Here is a 19,712-nt window from a genome sequence, read left to right as displayed (position 1 = left end):
ATTAAGTCTTGAATTTATATTCTTTACTTTCAGGAGTTTCAGGACTAAGATGTCTTCCTCACGACAGACGTTACGACGCCACAGCAGGTGAAGCACAGGTGTATTTAATCACATTAATGATGGCTGCATCACACTTAGTGGAGGGCCTGGTATTGCGTATGCTGGCTCAATCAGATATCTTACTGGAGCACTAAAAGGAACTCAGCCATCCCCTAATGTTATTTATCCCACCTGTGCTTTTCTCATTTCGTCAATTTAAATTGTCTGCTATGCAGAAGTTTATATATATATATGTGTGTGTGTGTGTAATTTATTTATTTTAATGAGAACGATCTCCATACTCCACAACCTTTGCTTTATTCCTTTTTGAGAGTAGCAACAGATTTTCTGAATCATACAACAAATAATTGGTATAGGCAGTAAGCACTTAAATTGTCTGACATAACCAAATTAAAAAAAAAAAAAAAAAAAAATGAAATGCAACAAGTGTTTGAAAAGTGTGGTTATCAGGCTTACAGAGTGTGTTAGGGTCATGATAAGCAAGCAAAAGTTTGAGTCAAACGGTCTCCATTTCATTATATTCATTTTCTTCCAACACATGAATGCTCTTGTGGTGGTAATCAAAACCGCATTTCCTCCACATAATGCCTGTGGACCATGCCCTCACAGGAAGCTTAAAGGATTCACGTGGGCACATAAATGTTAACTTAGAAGAATCACTTAATGATATGACACATACAGGAATAAAACAGGTATAATAAACCCACCCTCCTCAGCACCAGAAATAATGAAGATCAGTTCTCCCGTGTCTGATTGTCAACATTTCTTTTGTGCTTTTTCGTGCAGGAGGGTCATAGCTACAAGTTAAATAAGAACTTCTGACACATGGAAAAATATTTCTGTGATACAAGTCCTCTCATCTAATTCTTGTCACAGTGTGTGAGAAGGCAGCAGAACACAAAGTCTTCACTGCCACGCCTGAGGAGGAGCCACAGACAGAGCTTAATGACACACCTTCCCATGGAATAAAATCAGATTCATCAGCATCCATCAAGAAAAATCCTGATTTCTCGTAGCACCTCCACATTTTGGGCAAAGAAGTGGAATGTTGAGGGGAATGCGACATAGTGCTGCCCAATCTGTAGCTCATTTTTGCTGTGATCTCCAACACAAACTGTATTTTCTCTTTCCTGAGCAGTACATCTACATACATTTGCCTCAATGAATGCATACTTTTTTGCATGATGTCTTTGACAGAAGCTAGACTTTTTTCTTTTTTTTCTAATAGTTGGGCTGAATTTGTAGCAGTGTGGGTTAAAAATAAATATTTTTTTCAGCAGTTCAGGGCAGCAAAAAATGATAGAGAGCCAAACACAGCAAATCCTTCAGTGTTGCATTAACATTTCCCTCCAGTTGAAACTGTGATTGGGTCCATGTGTCAGAGGCAAAATGGGTGGATCGACCAGCTGCCACACCCCGGTCTCTCCCATTTCTTCACAAGCACAAAAACCCAAATAAGGAATCTGCACAAAAACAAGAGACAAATGTGTGTGTTATCAGAGAAAAAGACATGAGGAAAGGAAAGAATTGAAAGGAGTGCTGTAACCAAGGCAACAGACTGACCTTTCGGACAACTTGGACAAAGTCCTTGGAGTTTTGAGGGCTCAGGCCTTGTATCTGGCGAGTGCAGGCCTCCAGGGAAGAGGCATGAGCCACAATCAGGACTGTGTTTCCTGTGTGAAAGAGGTAGAGAAGCACATTCCACAGATAGCATTAGCGTAACATAATGTTTATGGACACTTTGTATTCACTAAGATGAAGTTTGAAGTGTTCAGGCTCTTTGACACATTTATATAGAGAATGGGACAACACCCAAAGTAAACATTTTGATTCAGAAGGCCAGCAAGCTAAGAACAAAGTGCTTAATAAAAACAGCACTTTCCTTATCCTGCTGGCCCTACACAAAGTAGGAGCCTGTTTCACACAGATCCCATCATTTAGTTTTGATTTTACTAACAGGCTCATTGTGCAGTGGCCACCACAGATTCAATTTCAAACATCAGTTAACAAGAAGAATGGGATCTTTAAAAAAGGAAGCAGCCAATGTAGCCTGTGAATGCTGACAACATTTTGTACTTAGAAAAATTCCACTTCACCTTTACCCAAACTCTTGCACTCTGCCAGGATCTCTCGAGTCACTTGGAAGCTCCTGCTGATGTAGGTGTCGTAAGACTCTGACACCGCCAACTTACTTATGGGAATGTGAGGTCTAGGGAGAAAAACGTTGGGAACATTACTGTAAACTGCAGCATCACAGATAAAACCTATATAGCACTAGTGTTGCTATATACCTGTACGTTGTGTCCACGCTCAGGTTAGCAGCAGCCAGCTCAGCTGGTGGGATCCAGGTGGGTAAACATGTGCCTGAAACCCACTTGGTCCATTCAAACAATCCAGGCTCCACTCTGATTTTTGTCTTTCCCTCCTGCTGGAGACCTGACACAGAGTGAAACACAGAGAGAAGCTGTCAGAGAGGAAGATATCTCTTAGAAATACTCAGGTCACATGTCTTGCTGTGTCAGAACTTTGGTGTTAAATCTATAAATACATTTTCACATGAAATGTAAGACTTGGTGCAGTAAGGTTTAGACAAAGAAAATACTTTTAGTGATGGGAAAATAAGGTAGACCTCCTGTGAGACCTCTTTCTTTTCCAATCCAATCTTTCTGATGTCTCTTGGTACCAGAGAGGTCTTATTGTAATTTATTAATGCTTTAAAAAACAAGACAAATCCTATGAAGATCTAAACCAAAGTTTTCAGATCCAAAAACACTATTGAAATTATCACGCAGCAGTAATAACTTTAAATGTACATATACCATACCAACTGAGGAACATGAATAGATGCTGTGTAACTTGTCTGTGACTGTGGTCAGAGTATTGTTAAGGGCAGTGAAAATGAGGTCCCACCCTGCAGAATGTTCTGAGCAGTCTGGATGCAGCGAAGAGAAGGAGAGCAGTAAACAAAGTCTATTGTCGTGTGGCTTTCCAATAGAGCTTCACCTGAAATAGAACAAGTAGAACAACACAGTGTGATTCTATTGTCAGCCATTTTAACTGTTATATGACTTGGGAAACATAATCTCTACTGTATTTAATGATCCTTAAAAAAGCAAACTGCAGTAACTTTACACATACTTATTGATTGAATCATATATAAAATGTACTGACCTACAAGACGGGCCTGGGTGGAGCCAAACACAGTAATTGGACAATCTTTATCATAGTCCCGGTGACCTCCACTTCTGGCTGGCAGGCTGGATGGCATGTTGAGATTGGAGCGGATGTATCGGCCTACACGGACACAAATGAGAATCTCTCAGAAGAAGGAAATACTAAAGTTAAAAGTGTCTGATTTAAGCTACCGCTGCATGCTAACCTTTGGAGTCGAAGCACTGAGTGACCCAGTGTTTCCCAAACACCACATCCATCCTCTCCCCATGGCGACACACAAACAGTCTCATCTTAGACTGGGAGGACTGACTAGTTGGCCTCGTCATCTGAGATAAAGATTCATTTCAAATTGTGAGGCATTATACTCAAGCTCCTGCCAGATGCCCACACTAATAATTACTAAACACAGTCTTACTGAGATGCACAACATTATGGCTCGACAGAAGCAAGGTTCATAACATTCTTTTCACCTCAGCATGAAGCCTGAGGATACATTTTTTATCTGCATGCCACAGGAAAGGTCTCACAATACAAAAACGACATACCTGCATGGGAGGACAGAGGCCAGCGAGGCTGGAGGGATCCATGAGACTGTCAAGTAAACTGTCATTGGGCTGTCCATCAAATAATGACCCACCCACAGTGCCGCCAGAGTTAGATGGAGAGGCACAATTGAGGGTGGAGTGAGACCTGAAGACCAGACAAACACAGAGAATTCAACCCAACCTTATTCACATAGCACCTTACATATGATGATCACAGTGATGTTTTTGTGAAATGGTCGTATAAAGAGACTTGGTCATTTTGAAGGGCAAGCAGCGATGAGCTATCACTGCCGTTAGTGCTGTGACTGTACTCTCTGTGGACTTCATTCATCAAATCCAATACCAGTGTCTCCAAGTACAGCACTCTTATGTGTCATGGAATTTTTTAATGCTAGAAATGCATGGTGATGGATTTGTATTTTTGTTATTGTGTCATGCTTCCCGTCCGTACCCGTGGACAACCCAGGTGTCAGACTCATCAGCACGGTTGACGTAGTTCTCGGGCAGCAGGCCGGACAGCCCCGTGCCCAGCGAGGTGCCGTACACCCAGCCCTCACTGGCACCGCTCTGCTCCACCGGAGACATGAAGATGAAGTCTCCCGTCACCAGCTCAAGCTCATCGTCATTTTGAGGCGCATACGGGTACATGACTTGCAGTGTCTACAGGGGGCAGATGGTTAACAACCATCAGACAGTGGCAATTATAATTTTAACAATTGTCACTTAATGTCAAAACTAACATGCCACAATTATTATTGAGGAAGGGAACCATATTTGATTAAAGAAAGTACTAATTTATTAAAGGGAGCAGTTCTACCTCATGGTTAGCAAACCGAATATCCCGGGAGAAGAGCACAGCCAGCCAGTCACATCCTGAGGACACGTCCACGTTTTTGGCTAACTTCTCCAAAACTGGAAGGTGACTGGCTTGGAAGTGGTATGCCAATGTGACATGCAGTTGTTTCTTATGGGGCTCGACATGAACGTCTGGATAAAAGAAAAAGAAGAAAGTGTGCACACCAGATGTATAAATACATACTGTATATATACACTATGTATACTCATGACAAAGATGAAATGTTCACATTCTTTTAACTATAATGGTTCTCCACTGACATTTAGACACTAACACACAACACACTGAAAATCTGGTGATGCTGCTCGGCTCGTCCCTAACAAATCATTACAGTAAATACAGTTAGTCCACAACTGCCCACATATGGAGCTGTAAATATACAAATGAGAGTCTCTTAAACTGCATTATTCTTGATTGGGCCTAGGAGCACCAAGTTTAACCCTGTACACTGACTCTACAGGACAGTGTTCGTGTATAATTGGATTTTCACCAAAGGGACTCAAACCTGCTTTGGCAGCTGCTTCAGTAGCAAAATCAGCAGCGAAACTCTTCAGCACCTCTGCCACCTGCTCCTCCACAAAGAGGCCAATAAAGGTTGAGGAGGTGTAGAGCTCCAGGGGGAGGGGCATGGGTATACGACCCTTCCACTTGGCCACAGTGGTCTGGAGAGCGTCGGACAAAGCCTCCACCTTCCCATCGGCACACTGAGCACAGCAGAAACAACAGAACAGGAAACTCAGCATGAAATGTTGAAATAGTAAACACCCAGTCATTATATGAAATATGCATATATAAGCACATGTGTACAACATATGTACTGTACAGTCAGTGGCCACTTTATCTGAGAACCATGAATGTCTGCACAAAATTTCATGGCATTCCATTCAGTTGTTGTTAAGATATTCTAATCTGGATCAAAGTGGTAAGATCAACTGACACTGTCATCCTTAGAGCCACCAGCACGGCTAAAAAACAAAATAAACCCTGCAAAATAATTTATTATGTAACAAGGAGTGCATTCAAAAATTATGACAGCGAATGCCAAACACTGCACCAACAAAGAGGAACTGGTGTCACAAGTTGAATCGAACTAACATGGATTTGAAAGCCATAAAGAGATGACAGGGAGTTAAAAAAAAAACATGCAAACTGGCAAAATAATGTGTAGCTGTGTTTGCAAAGCTGATTTAGCTGCTTCTCCCTTCTCAGAGAAACAGACTCCCCAATACCGTGTTGTTCACTGCATTATGAAGAGCTTCAATAAGATGAGACAGCGTGTAACATGGTGCACAGACTTGGTTAGAGCAACATGTGTTCAAAGAAATAACCTGACCTCCCTCTACACAAGCACCGACAAACACAGAAACACACAGAGTAAGGCTGAGCCTGACCATGAAGAACTGGCAGAGGGTGATGTGAGGGAAGATGTTGTGCGCCTTATTCTTGCCACAGGAGAGGCGGGACTGCTGCCAGAAGTGTGAGAGCTGCTGGAGCAGCGGTCCACTGGGCCGAAGATACAACACATATTCTCTGGGCAGAGGGTCGTCCAGGAAAGGGTCATCCACATGGGAGAAGAGCCTGGAGCGAGGGAGACAGCCCACAAGACTGGAGGTGAGGACAGATAATGTCCAGCAGAGGGCACTACTGCTGTAACAGCACAGTGACACGTCACTACAAGGTTGAGTTAGGTCAGTGCTTGTCAGGTTTACCATTACAAGACTTTCTATTGGTACTCCGGTTGTTCATTAATAAGTGTGTGGGAGCATTTGAGGAAATGTTTTGTTCTCACCAGTCGCAAGCTGCCTGGACATTTTTGCCTCCTGTCGAAACCAGAGCTTTCAAGCTGCAAAGACAAAGAGAGAGGGAGATCAAAGCACAGTCACAAAATCAATAGCTCCTCTTCCGGACCGGGTTTATTAGGAGAAGAGAGTGCTGCGCTTCCACGTGACAATGAACAAAGCCCAAACATCTCAAGAGAGCAGTAAAATCACAACAAGCACACTATAATTCAGAACAGGAGTTCATTATTCATACCAGAGGTTTATGGAACAGCACTGATACAGATTTGAAACAGCCATATTCTTTGCTATGAAAATATTTTAAAGCCCTGGTTCTATCATCGAGAAAGTGTGCTCACCCACTCAGTGGACACAAATCCCCATACTAAGTGAATACCGGGTTTAACATGACGCTGAATCTGGACATGATTCTGTTACAAGTGATTGAATCCATGATTAAATACCACTGTGTTCGAGAGGACAGGGTATGTGGAGCGACTCAGTTCACAGTCTCTTGGTTAACAATTAATTTCCTCAGCAGGAAAAAGTCACATCATTAAAACCCCTAAATACGACAGTAACATTGAGAAAAACATAATTAAAGCCTTGTGTTTTAGTGTAATAGACATTAATAAGAAAAATGCGGTGTCCATGTCCTACGACGATGATTTATCTGAGTCATTTCATTAACTCTAACTTCTAAAGACGTCTCTGTGAAAGAGGAGAGAGCTGATTACATGATTACTCCTGAGTGCTCAAAATCTAATTAGTGTCTTTTTATAAAACCTCTGGCATTGCGGGCCGCCTCTGAAGGGATTCACTGATGGGAGCGGCTTTCTTCGGTTTCGAAAGGACTAGCAGAATATCTAGATGTGTCTTTAATTTTGAAGGTTTACATCTCTGCCCTTCTTTCCGGCAATAAGCACATCAGCGACACGCTTGTCAAACACGCTAAATTCTTTCAGCTTTATCTGAAAAAAATTTGTCACACCATAACCTAAACTTGATATTCCTAAATTAGAGTCCAAAGAACTATGATATGACTTGGTGGCAGCTGAAACCTTGCGTGCTGCCTCTGTATACCACAATGACCACTTGCCAAAGATTGATCTTTTGATAGTTTATCTTTTTATATACCTGGCTCATTTCATTACTAACCATTAAAACTCAACTACAAGTCACACAATCCCATCTCCTTTTGCTTCAAGCTCTTTGTGTGATATGTGAAATGAAACGCAGCCCAGAGTCAATGAGAATTCATCACGCATTCACTTCATTAGATAACCAAAAACAAAGCCTCCATACTGCTGCCATGCTTCATCTAAAGGGTAACTGTGCTGCCCCTAAACACAGCACTGCTTGTTGTTGCTCTGAACGGCAGCTCTAATGAACAGAAAATAACAATCTACAGGTGATATCAAATTAAAATGAATAAGTAAAATGAATAAGCATTGGGTGTAAAACATTGACAGTGTCCATTGTGCCACTCAAGCGTTCAAATTCAATGAACCATTTTTAAATTTGTCCCACTGAGAGGGTCCTACATACAGCAAAGTCCCCAAGCCCTGGGGCAGTGTGCCCTGACAGAGCGCAGCATGCATGGTGGGAACGCCAAAGCTACAGCATCGTAACAGATGGCTCGCACAGATCTACCACAATATGCACACACAAATATATGCAGGGTGGAATCCAAGCTACAAAGATAGAAAAGCACAGTCAAAACCTAGATTTGTTTCCTGTTCATTCACCTGAACTGGGCCACAGCTGTTAGATGACAGATACAACATTTTACCTAAGTGATCCATTTTTATTCCTTCAGTATAAACCACTACTGCATGTAGAAAGCTTAAGACAGAGAGTCGTTTGTTGGCTGCAGGCGTATTATTCAGAGATTCCACCTGGTGCTGTGCGGAGGAGGAAAAGAAGGGGATTTTCTCTCAGAAGGAATGATGGGATTACAGGCAGATGTGACTGAGACGTCACAAAAACCAATCCAGGCTAGAACATTGGATTGCTTGCTTCTTATCTCACTGGTATTTTATGAAAGTGAACCCTAGTGACATGAAATAATAGAAAAGGTCTTACCGCTGTGTCCATGAGCATGTCCACAGAGACAATACAAGGTTGACTTGAATTTTATCTTTTTAGGTTGCGGAAATTACTAGAGAAGGTCCAGTGAAGTCGAGTCAAATTTCATTTATATGGTCTCAAAACGTATACATAATATATGGTCTCAAACGGGGCTTCACAGTCTGTCAGTCCTTAGACCCTTGGAATCAGATAAGACCCCCCCACACACACACACACAAAAAAGATCCTTTAAGGGAAAAAAGAAATGGAAATTTGAAGTCATTGATGTGAGACATACTTTCTGATGTGAGACATACTGAGCGAGGGTAAATAACAGCAATGTTTAAACAGAATGAAAGACTCATTACCACAACATTTGCCATTTCCAGCTCCAGTCTAACGGCTGGCTCACCAACAAAAAAAAAAGAGCAGTCAATAGCAAGAGACCAATGTAGGCCTTTAATTATCAAGCAGAAAAGTCAGTGTTTATGAAAAACAGGAATTGTTGTTCAGCATTAATGTTGACAATGTACTGCCTGCACTGTCTTGCTTGCACAGTATTGACACTGAAGGTATACTGATTTGGACATTGATGCATAATGCAGCCTCAGTTGGCCCCTTTTCCACCTATTACATCCAATAACTTAATCAACAACTAAATACATGCATATGTATGAAGTGGTTATCGCAGATAATAAGAAATCAACTGTTCAAACCCTGCTGGCCTTTATAATACATGGGTGACCTTGAGTGTGTACTTCCCAACTACTACTACATGAGACACACTGTAAGCGCTGTCTTTTTTGTGCTGAATGTAAAGAATAACATGTTCAGATTCTATAGTGCTACTTCTGGCAAAAGAAAGTGGGACACTGACATCTCCAGCACCCACAGAGAGCAGGAGAGGTGTGACAGGGAGCTGCAGAGACAGCGGTTCACAGATATCCTGGAAAAATGAGCCAGAGGCTGAAATCGCATGAGACAGCAGCCAGGCAACATGAGATGGACCAGTGCCGAGCAGAGTTTCACAGAGACGGCAAAGTTTCACAGCCACTTTCTGTCCCTTATGGGCCAGCTAGTCGATGTTTCGGCCAGGAAGACATCGCATCCTGTTCCATAGTTCTGTGCTTAGTATCTGCTGTTTGATCTTTTTATATTTTTAAAGAACAAGTAAGTATTTTTGAGACCAAGAGATTGTTTTTGCCAAATTGAATATTCCTGTTTCAAAATTCTTTTCTGTCTGTTCCAACGTAGTTGAAACAGTCATCTATAAACTGCATCCAACCCCAAGGCTTCTCCTTTGCTCTTCGCAAGCACTGAGCAAGTTATTTATAAACTGCATTTCCTGTTCACAGCTAGAGGAAGATAAAAAAAAAAAAAATAGAGAGCATGAGGGACAGAACTCACTTTGGGTTAGGTATAGCATCAAACCAGGAGCTATGTTTGCATATGTGACAGTGACCATTACTAGATGAGAGATATTACTTAATTTGTACATGCACCACTGCTGCAGGCGATATTGATAACAGCTTTTCCACACATGGCAACTGTGTTCATTTCCTATTTCCACATTTAACCCTACCACAGATAAAATGTGCTGGCTGCCTGTTGCATGTTTAAACAGAGGTGTTTTTGGTTTTTCACATATGTAAACATTCTTTGGACTGTTTATTGTAGCTGACCTTTTTTTTTTGCTGGACTTGGATACATTCGGGGTTTTAGAGAAAGTTATCTCTTTTTATCAGGCAATCTGCACACTTTTCAAAGTATCTCATGAGTGAGAGCACTTGGGAGTTTCTGTGATAAAACTCGACTACATAAATATTCTGCCTTTCATGTCCAAACATATTAGCTGAGAAAGAAGGAGGAGATCATAAATTAATGCCAACAGTAACAAGCATGTAGAACTGAAGTGAACAAAGCCATGCCACCCTGTTTCTGCACGGACACAAATGTGCACACATGCTAACACTCGCAGCTACATACTCCCAAGGGTCCCTCCCGGACTCAGCTCTGAGGGCGAATCAACATTTCCTGTTTACAAGCCAGTGGCGAACACACATCACTAACCACTTAACGCACTAACAACGCTGAGAGCACTGCTGCTGCCCAACACCAGACTGCACCCTAAGGAGAGCCCTGTCAGCAGAGGAAATGTGCTTTTCCAGGGAGTGCGATGCTGTGTTTAATTTTTGGCTAATCCGGCTAGCACCAGAGTCTTTGCTAGTCGCAGCATGTAACTTGCCACAAACTCTCTTTATGTTTATGGTTCATGTGCAGATAAATGAGATACAGCCTGTTAATTAGATAAGTTTAAAAGTGTTAGCAGGCATATTTTTTCACTCTGGACAGAGCCAGGCCAGCTGTTTGCTTCGAGTCTCTGTGCTAAATTAAGCAAACAGGCCGCTGGGAAGTAGATTCATATTTACCATAGAGAAATGACAGTGGTATTGAGTTTCTCATCTAACTCTTGGAAAGAAAGTGTATTTCACAAAATGTCAAACTGCTCCATTAACGGTGGAAGTGAGTGGTGACTGTTTGAGTGTTTTGGGACCACAACATTTTTTTTTAGGGTCAGCAAAGTCACTAATAAGGCCAGCTCTTGCTGTTGTACACTCATAAAGCTTTTCTTTTTGAAGCTGACAAGGAAACGTTTCAGTACCACATCTCTTAACAAAGCCAGCTGTGTACAGCCGGTGTCTGGAACTGCTTCTCTTCCTCTCACTTCATTATTTCTGGAGAAGAGAGATGAGATGAGATTGTCCACGAGGTCAGACAGAGCAAGTCAGAGACTGACACCATTAAATGAACTGTGTGCGTCTGTTCGTGAGTAGAAGACGTTGACAATATTCTTCACTAGGTTATTGTGTCCATCAAGTTTATCGGTCTGAACAAATGATTATCAATGTTTCTGTCAAACCTTAAAATGAAGAGTGCTGCATGAGTGTTATTTTTAGCGCTGCCTGACGTCAGTGAAACAAGTCAAAGTGCACAAAGCAAATGTTTCACTAAGAATACATGAGGCACAGTGCCAAAATTGTGATGGATCACACAGTACTCCTCAAAGTCCCAGGATGTGTCATACAAAGCAAACAGAGCGAGGCTCAGAGTTACAGCCATGATTGGTACAAGGCATCTTTAAAAAAAAAAAAACTTAAAAAATCAAGACCACCTCATTTTAATTAAATCCGGAAATTTGATTTCTGGGTCCATTTGTCAAAAGCTTAAAGAAATACAAAGCCTGTTTTTAAGCATGGTCCAGTCACTAATTGTGGTGAAAGTTTACTACATTTATGAAAAAATAGTAAGTGAAGTAAATCAGTCTTTTTCCTATCTTCATTTGAAATGTGAATCCCCTGCTTCAGCTGCGCTGAAACCACCATCTCAACAGAGCGCTCAGTAAAGGTCACAAGCCACTTCCGGAAATAGGCGACTTCCTTTTGGTCGGCTCTAACACAAGCTTAGAGTTTGTTCTTACAAGTTCCACATGCAGGCACCGAAGTGTCACATGTATATTATGTGCCGGAATTACTGGGCTTATGTGGAGTCCTCACATGACATAAAAGTGGTTTCTCACAGTGCTTTTTTGGCAGTTTTGAATGCAGTTAGTATGGTTAAGGCAGGAGTTATGAAACCGTCACACATAGTCAGCATGAGCGCTGACTTCCTCTTGAATACACAAAAGGCTTCATGGTGTGTGTGACAGGGTGAAAAGAAAATGTGAATTTACCGTACAAAGCAGCTAGATGTGTTACAGTTCAGCAACCAGAGACAATAAACATGTTCGGGTCTAAAGACTAAAGAATTTCATCTGCATCAAATGAGCAACCTGAAGAATTGTATCACTATTAAAACACATTTCATTGGACCATTATGACTCATGGTTGTGCTGTCAGATGCCATCAGTCCAAAAGGCCCTTACCATGGGATTACTTTAGTGCTGAAATGATTTTTCAATTAATCAATGACCTGATCAACAGACGACTGAAACCTACCAAACATTTTCCTGTCACAAAAATAAACTTTCAGCTCTTTATTTAAAAAAAAAATAACAACAAAAAAAAAAAAAGGTTTGCTTTCAAACTCCAATCCCTTCTACAGTTATCCAGTGAAAGGTAAGTACAGTAATTTAAATAATCACTTTTATTCCGACATCAACCTATGAGAGACACACACCGACTGCACGCCTGCCCAGTCGCCTAATGAGAAAGTAAGTTACAGTGGTGCCAAAGGAAAGAAATCTGTTGGTTTCCAAAACCCTTGGCAGAACCTGTCACCTAGGTAACCCACAACGCCTCAGAGAGGATCCACCCAGAGTTGGCTGTAAAGATTACCAACCTCAGCTACCAACTCAATTTGGGTCCTGGCCAAGAGTCTGCAGACCACCAACTGAAGTAGGCAAAGCCATGTTTTATTTCTCTCTTCATGACTGGGTTGCTGTCTGGATTAATATCTTTATTCTTATATTTCAGTTGTTATCATTTCAGTGTATATGGCAACTAAACACGTTCCCTCCCACCATTACCCAGTTCATCACATTGTTCATTTTAACAGCTACTCAGTAACATCATTCGTTTGATCCACTGTGAATCTTTACTTGATATCAGTCCTTGCATTTATCCTGTGTTAGTAGATAGCAGTTAATAAAATGTTCATTATTTAAACCCAGTCGTTGCTGCGTGTTGTGTGTTCCTTTGAAGCTGAGATCACAGATCAGTGAACTGAGAAGTTACAGCTTCTGATGTTTACGGATTAAAACGACTGATTAAAGTCTGTTTCCTTCGATAGAGGGTGGTGCCCCCCCCCCAAAACAAGTGAGTTCATATTTAAATAAAACCCACTTACTGCCTTAAGGGAAACTCCTCTTTTGGCTCAATGCTACCGTCTACCATCATGTTCGTAATACACTGAGTAAAAAGACCTTTAATTTTCCTCCTCAGTCTCCGTCACTGCAGTTGTTTTGCTGGTTCATTTTCATCATCAATCTTCCATTTCCCTTGATCACTATTGCCACATCATACATTGGTGTAACTAACAAAACAAAGCTACAGTAAATGATTACATAGAAATGTGCATCCTGTTTCAAATTCAAAAGTGTTTCTATTTCTGTCAATTTTGTTTCACACAGCTGCTCCCAGGTTCGTGCTTTATGCATGGCTGCCATGGTGGAGCCGCAGACATGCTGTCTGTTTACTTTGATGTTGAGACGTTTCTCACGTTTCTCTTAAGCACTTGGCACCTCCTTTGTCTAAAATTAACCCTTATTATTGCCATTAATTTCCTGTGTTAAGTCAAACAGCACAAGGACTCTCTGGGGTAATAAGTGTTGTTTCCTTATTTCAGGTGCTCCAGTCATTCCCAGTTATTTTGGCTGCAAGCACATTTAAAACTGCACACACACTGCCATGCATGTGTCTGCATGAAGCAAGAGCCAGCCTTCACACCACTTGGACCTCAAACACTCAAAGATGGTTTCTCTAAACATGTACGTTATACGTTATCGACATGCTCCTCACAGTATGTTCTGCATACAGCAGACAGACAAACCAATACATTCTTTTTATTATGCACAAGAACAATAAATGGATAGAACTGAAATACTGAGGAAAGTAAACAACAAATGAAGTTAATACTTAATCATCATCACAGTGATACAAGGAAGTTCCATTTACACAAGTGCAATTTAAGAGACGTCACAGAACACGTGATTCACACCTTGAAGGAGACACAAGTAATCTATTTTTCCTTCAACGTGTGCATCAGTAAATAAGAGCAACTGTGTAGAGGTGAAAGGGACTACACGCAAAGGTATGACAATACAGCAGTGCCAAGCCGCCCCCAAGAATTACCAGAGAAAACGATATTACAGTGGGTGTGGTGTTTATCTCACAGCAGATGGCTCAGTGGAGAAGGAGCTAGACATTTTTTTATCAGGACACATAGATCACATCCTCAGTATTTTACTCTGGAAACTTAGGTTGTTTTAGCAACCGTGGGGAGAGTTTACACTCTACAATTTAAAGACTTGAATGTTCTTTTGGATGGTTTCAGCATTTTCAGACTCAGTATATTTAAATTTGATTACTTTCGTGCCAACACAATTAATTAAAAGAGGAAGTCAAGTATTTCTCCACCAAGTTTTTTTTCATGTTGAGAAATAAAAATGACAATGCTTTCTTTTACAAGTCAGCAATTTCCAAATACATTAATACTAAGTTTCTTGGAAAGGACTGTGGTATTTGGTGATAATTTTAGAGGAAATAGAAACAAAGTACTTTCGCTGTTATTTTGGTTATAGTTTATTTTTTTGAGCAGTTGTCAGTTGTTCAATTAATCAATGAATTTATTTTATCTATAAAATGGTGAAATTGCTCATTTACAACTTCCCACAGCCCACGGATGATGGAAACTTTCAAAGCACCTCAAAATGCATTTAGAAAACATGGAAACCCTTTGATAGTTGGTGAATAACAAACGACAACTGTAGTGACATCTCTCTCATCAGAAACTAGTTAATGTTATCCTGTCATAAGCGGTTAACTGCTCTCCATCCAATTTAACATTTGTTATAATCAAACCAAAACTGGCCTAACTCTACTCTTATCTAATTCCAGCATGCTACAGCTACAGCAAACAATGAGCAATAACCCGATGAAACTCTGTGTGTCCATCACTTTCTCAGCCAGATCAGTTTGCAAACCTGCTTCCGACCATCAGGCATGATCAGCACAGGGAGAGATCACTGTCCATCCAGCTCCTATCTGATTACACCGGTCAATTCCTGAATGACTAAGCAGAAAATCCCCCAGTTAAAACAGAGGGGCTGTTCGGTGTGTGCATGTGTGTATAGATGATTCATGTTCCCTGTTGGCTGGAAAAAAAAAAGCTCAAAACACAATGAAGCTCTTGTTCCCTGAAACTATGACTGATAACTGATTTTCCTATTGTTCCTTCTTCCTCTACCACCAACATCTAGAGAAAGACCTGACAGCAAAACGTGAAAACCCGTCATGTATTTAGATATTTTCCTGCAATGTGACTGGGACAGCGGCTGAACCAAAGAGTAAAACGTGATCTGCACAGGCAGAGATGTTGCAGGTCGCAGGCCAACAGTCAAGGGTGTTTGAGTGTTTGAGTTTCGAAAGCTGTCAAGTACTAAAAGCTGGCACCTGAATGTCTGGTCAGTGTCGTGCTCTTCTTTACTTAATCACTAAACAGCCACTTTTTGATTTAAATAATAATTTTTAACCCACTAGGGAGTTATTGGTTAGCTCGCTAACTAGTCCTGCCAATATGGCCCCACATAATTTGTGTACACAAGCAAATGTTACTTTGCAGTGTGATTGCCACTTAAGTGAGCAACAGCAAAAAAAAAAGCTGCAAGTCATAAAACCAATACGCTAAAATTTTCTGTTTAGTTGGGTGGACCCATAGTCTGTGGGTTTTTGAAGCATTTTTGATACTCAGATGTCATATTGGCTCTAGTAAGGCAAAAAACAATACCCCCTGTGTAACACACCAAACTAACACAACAAAGTCAAACGCCTGGGGTGATGTTCATAAACATCATACAGCCCCCACCTGCGCTGATTTCAGGCTGTTCACAATGACATATTTTGCATTACATAACTATCTGAATTTTCATCAGTTATTGTGTCCTCACTGATATCAGGCCAGACAGGGTTGAAGGTAATGATGCTAAATTATTCTGCTTCATTATAATTTTATAGCCTCGATCAAATCAAAGCGTATTAGTCTGTCATCAATAATAGATGTTAGTCTGCAAATATAACCAAATCCAGCCGCTCATTCTGTCTGCAGCGGTTCATTAGGCAGGAGGAGAGAGAGCTGCAGTCTAGCACGATGAAAGCCCGAATGACCTTAGCCAGTTTTGCGGAGGATAAAAAGGCTTAATTTTGGAGATACTGTATCTGTCTAGTTGAAAGAAAAATGGCTGTTCAACGCTTTCGTCCTACTTAGCAAAACGTAGATAACTGTCAACACTCATTGAGAAATTTTAGCCCCTTGTTTTACTTTGGGGCAGTTTTACGTCCTACAACTCAGATTCTGAGACAAGTCACAGATCTGAGAGATGATCGCAGCACTGAGATTACCAAAGTGAACTTCTTCAGGTTTCTTTTCTTACTTGGGACACAATTTTGAGGCACGCTGCACATAAAGATAAAGAAAGGCTTTTGTGTGAGACGAGGCTGTTTAAATCATCAGGCTCAACGTATAATGTGGGAGTCTCTGACAAACAGGAACAAAGAGAAGAGACGTTATGATTACAGATTATGTGAATAGGTAGAGTTCGTACAGTGGGAGGAGGCTGAGGCGCAAAAACTGAGCTGTGCAGAACTTAAATTAAAATGTAATATCTTTTCAGCGTCTGCGACTATATGAACCAGATCAAAGACTGTATTCAGGTGCACAAGGATTCAAGCTGGTGTTAAAAAACTGGTTATTACAGTGTTTTGACTCTAAAAATATGTATTTGGCAAAAAACGCTTCGTTACCAGGAGTAAAAGAAGCACACATGGGTGTTGATTCATGGTTTCAAATACTTAGACTTCAACAATCCACTACAGTCTTGTGTTAACCAAGACTGTTATGTTTAAGCCCCTTGTTAAACACTTGTTGCAAGCAGATCACCAGACTCCTAACCTTTTTTTTTTAAATGTAATTACATAATCAACAGACTACAATCACAAGCCAATACTGCTTGTTTCCTGGCAACTTCTTCTCTCAGGGATGAATGAAAAGAAGTGTTGAAGACCACACTGGAATACCCGCAGGATCAGGTTTTCATTGAAAAGCAAGCAGAGCTGGCAAGAGAAACGCCTGACTCAGACAACACTGAGCATCTAGTCCAAGCTACACACAGGCAGGTATGAGCTAAAGCTGAAACAATTACTCGATTAATCGATTGGCTGATTTTTTGTTTCGCATTTCACTGTTTATGACAATTTCTAAAGCAAGTGATTAATCGTAAAAATAACCAGAAAATTGATCAATAATGAAAATAATCGATATTTTCTGCCCTATGTGTGTGTACATAAGTAATTCTATTACAGCCCAAATTTGAAGTAGTTGTGCGTTTTCAGAGGAATTACATGTTAATGCATCAGTAATAATAACCCCATATTGTACTATGTAATAATGTAACACTGACAGGAGCCAATCTGTGTGCATGTAAGCACACACAAGTACCTTTAACACTTTAAATCACTTTTTTTGGTCATATGAACTTTTGCTTACTTAAACTTTGATTGCAGGACTTTTACATGCAATGCAGTGTTTTTACATATAAGATATAAGAACAATATAACTCTCCACAACATATAAACTGACGTTAATGTACCAAGCTCTGGACACAAATGTGGATAAGTGACACTAAATCTCATTGCACAGCCCTGCTAGGGCCCATGCTATATGCCTGTGGATTCAAGAGCAAGAACCTAAGTTTAGAAGGGGTCACTTGACCTGACCCCAAAGGCTATGACATATGTTAAGTACGTGCACAGCAAAGCAGGCATGAAGCATCTCCCTTCAGCTGCAGAGAGGCTACACATCAGCTGCTGGTGTTGATCATGAAACACGTAGAGAGGGGAAACTTTGGCAAAGAGTGTGGATTTAGTGGATGCTGCTGGAAAATCATGATTCAGTCTCGTTTAAGTGTGTGTGCGTGTGTGTGTCTTGGGACAGTGCAGCTGTGTACTCACGCCCTGGTCTTGGGGAAGCCCATAGACAGCAGCACGTCCAGAGTGGACCCATGTTTGATAGTACTCGGCCGGGTCTGGCGCTGCCTCCGCGGGGTCACTTTGGCGTATAGGTCCTCTTTAGCTGCCATAACTCACTGCTCCATCGGTATGACAGGTCCTCGGCTCCTCTGGTGTGTTTTCATTTATTAAAAAAAAAAAAGAAACAAACGAGCAGGAAGGTATCGGCAGACTCTTTAAACCAGAATGACTTGTGTTAAGCGGAAGCACGTAGAAAACACAAAATCCTGCGATGAAACCAGCATTTTTAGAGGTTTGTGAAACGGTCCGGGCTCAATCAAGCTGCCTCCTGACGGCTCGCACATGAAGGGGTCAGCCATGGGAAGTCACTTCTGCTCTCTCAGCCGTGCCCCCCGATTCACAGTCCCCGACCGAGGTGAGTGTGTCTGGTTCCTGCTCGCCCCTCGCATCCGGTCCGCTGAATGAAAAATCAGATGCGCCTATATGAGCTTCCTTTCCACACGATGTCTTATTTATGAATGGATCCTGAGTGAGCGGGGCTTCAGCCTGTAAAAAGGTTGAAGCTCCAACTGCGCGGCCCCCCTTTTGTTGTTAAAGGGACAGTGCACAGTTTGTGAGAGGACAGGAAATCAGCGCGGTGCGCAGGCGGAAAATGAGCTGAACTGAAACCAACACGCAGCCTTCTGGGTTCGACGTGGGGTCGTTGCCCTTGTGCACGAAAATCACTCCGATTAGCTGAGGCAGTACGATGGAAAGTGTCGAGGGAGGCCTGGAAAGTGGAAAAAGTTGGTCACACTTCCTGTCTGCAAAAGTGGACGTCCACATTCCCCGCATGCGCAGTGCACAGAGCACGCCATCATCAGTTGCCATAGCAACGTCAGGATGGCAAACTAATCTACTTCATAATTTTGTACATCTTTAAGTTACTCGTTTACTCCTACATTTAAGTGTCTTTATTTACATTTTATTTTGAAATCACAGACTTTTTGCCTATAACAGGAAGCTATGACTAATCTTTGTGCTTACAGTTTCATGCGAGCTGGGAACTGATAATAATCTAGTAGTATTGTAATAATAATAATAATATTAGTAACTGCTAATCAAGCAATCAACAGCCCATCATGCCCAGATCAGGACTCGTGTAGACTGTATAATGCTGGAACTCTACAAGTGCAGGTATTTTATTTTGAAAGCTAACTGTGATGACGTCATGAACTAGAACTTGGCTTTACTTCCCTTAAACTGATAGCATTGTTCTGTATCACATGAGGAAGCTGTCTGAGTGTGTCATGGACATTAATGGGAACATTGCATTCTCATTTGAACTTGGCACAGTCAAAGGAAAAACATAGCAAAATAATACTGTCATCAAAAAGTTTTGTCAACAGCTCATCTCTCCATATAATCCCAGACTGACCCCATGATGCTGAGATCAGGGCTCTGCGGGGGCCAGACCATCTGTTACAGGACTCCTTGCTCTTCTTGTCAC

General features: G+C 41.4%; 1 protein-coding gene across 2 annotated transcripts; it reads right to left on the bottom strand.

Moving 5' to 3' along the window:
* Positions 1-338: 338 nt before the first annotated feature.
* ubash3ba (ubiquitin associated and SH3 domain containing Ba) lies at positions 339-18,988 on the bottom strand. 2 transcript variants are annotated; one of them, XM_041052193.1, is made up of 14 exons: positions 18,206-18,988; positions 6,425-6,478; positions 6,027-6,213; positions 5,141-5,339; positions 4,597-4,766; positions 4,231-4,439; positions 3,780-3,924; positions 3,440-3,560; positions 3,232-3,354; positions 2,971-3,063; positions 2,352-2,496; positions 2,163-2,269; positions 1,624-1,733; positions 339-1,523 (listed from the first exon to the last, which is right to left on the bottom strand). In XM_041052193.1, exons 1-14 carry the CDS (start codon positions 18,331-18,333, stop codon positions 1,386-1,388), a joined length of 1,929 nt encoding a protein of 642 aa, XP_040908127.1. In that variant the 5' UTR covers positions 18,334-18,988; the 3' UTR covers positions 339-1,385. The 2 variants fall into 2 exon arrangements, with proteins under 2 accessions (XP_040908127.1, XP_040908126.1); XM_041052192.1 differs by having other exon boundaries at positions 2,157-2,269; positions 18,206-18,986.
* Between the last annotated feature and the right edge of the window lie 724 nt (positions 18,989-19,712).

The sequence above is a fragment of the Toxotes jaculatrix genome, chromosome 12, assembly GCF_017976425.1.
Source record: "Toxotes jaculatrix isolate fToxJac2 chromosome 12, fToxJac2.pri, whole genome shotgun sequence".
NCBI lineage: Eukaryota > Metazoa > Chordata > Actinopteri > Toxotidae > Toxotes > Toxotes jaculatrix.
The sequence above is the reverse complement of the archived record's forward strand: the minus strand, read 5'-3'. Positions and strand labels throughout refer to the sequence as shown.

What these genes read in the sequence shown, in the direction of transcription:
- ubash3ba (XM_041052192.1), bottom strand. Translation starts at nt 18,333, where the DNA reads ATGGCAGCTAAAGAGGACCTATACGCCAAAGTGACCCCGCGGAGGCAG. An exon ending in TGAAGCAGCTGCCAAAGCAG is followed by an intron (nt 4,767 to 5,140) that starts GTTTGAGTCCCT and finishes TCTTTTATCCAG; the next exon opens with ACGTTCATGTCGAGCCCCAT. An exon ending in TTCGGTTTGCTAACCATGAG is followed by an intron (nt 4,440 to 4,596) that starts GTAGAACTGCTC and finishes TGCCCCCTGTAG; the next exon opens with ACACTGCAAGTCATGTACCC.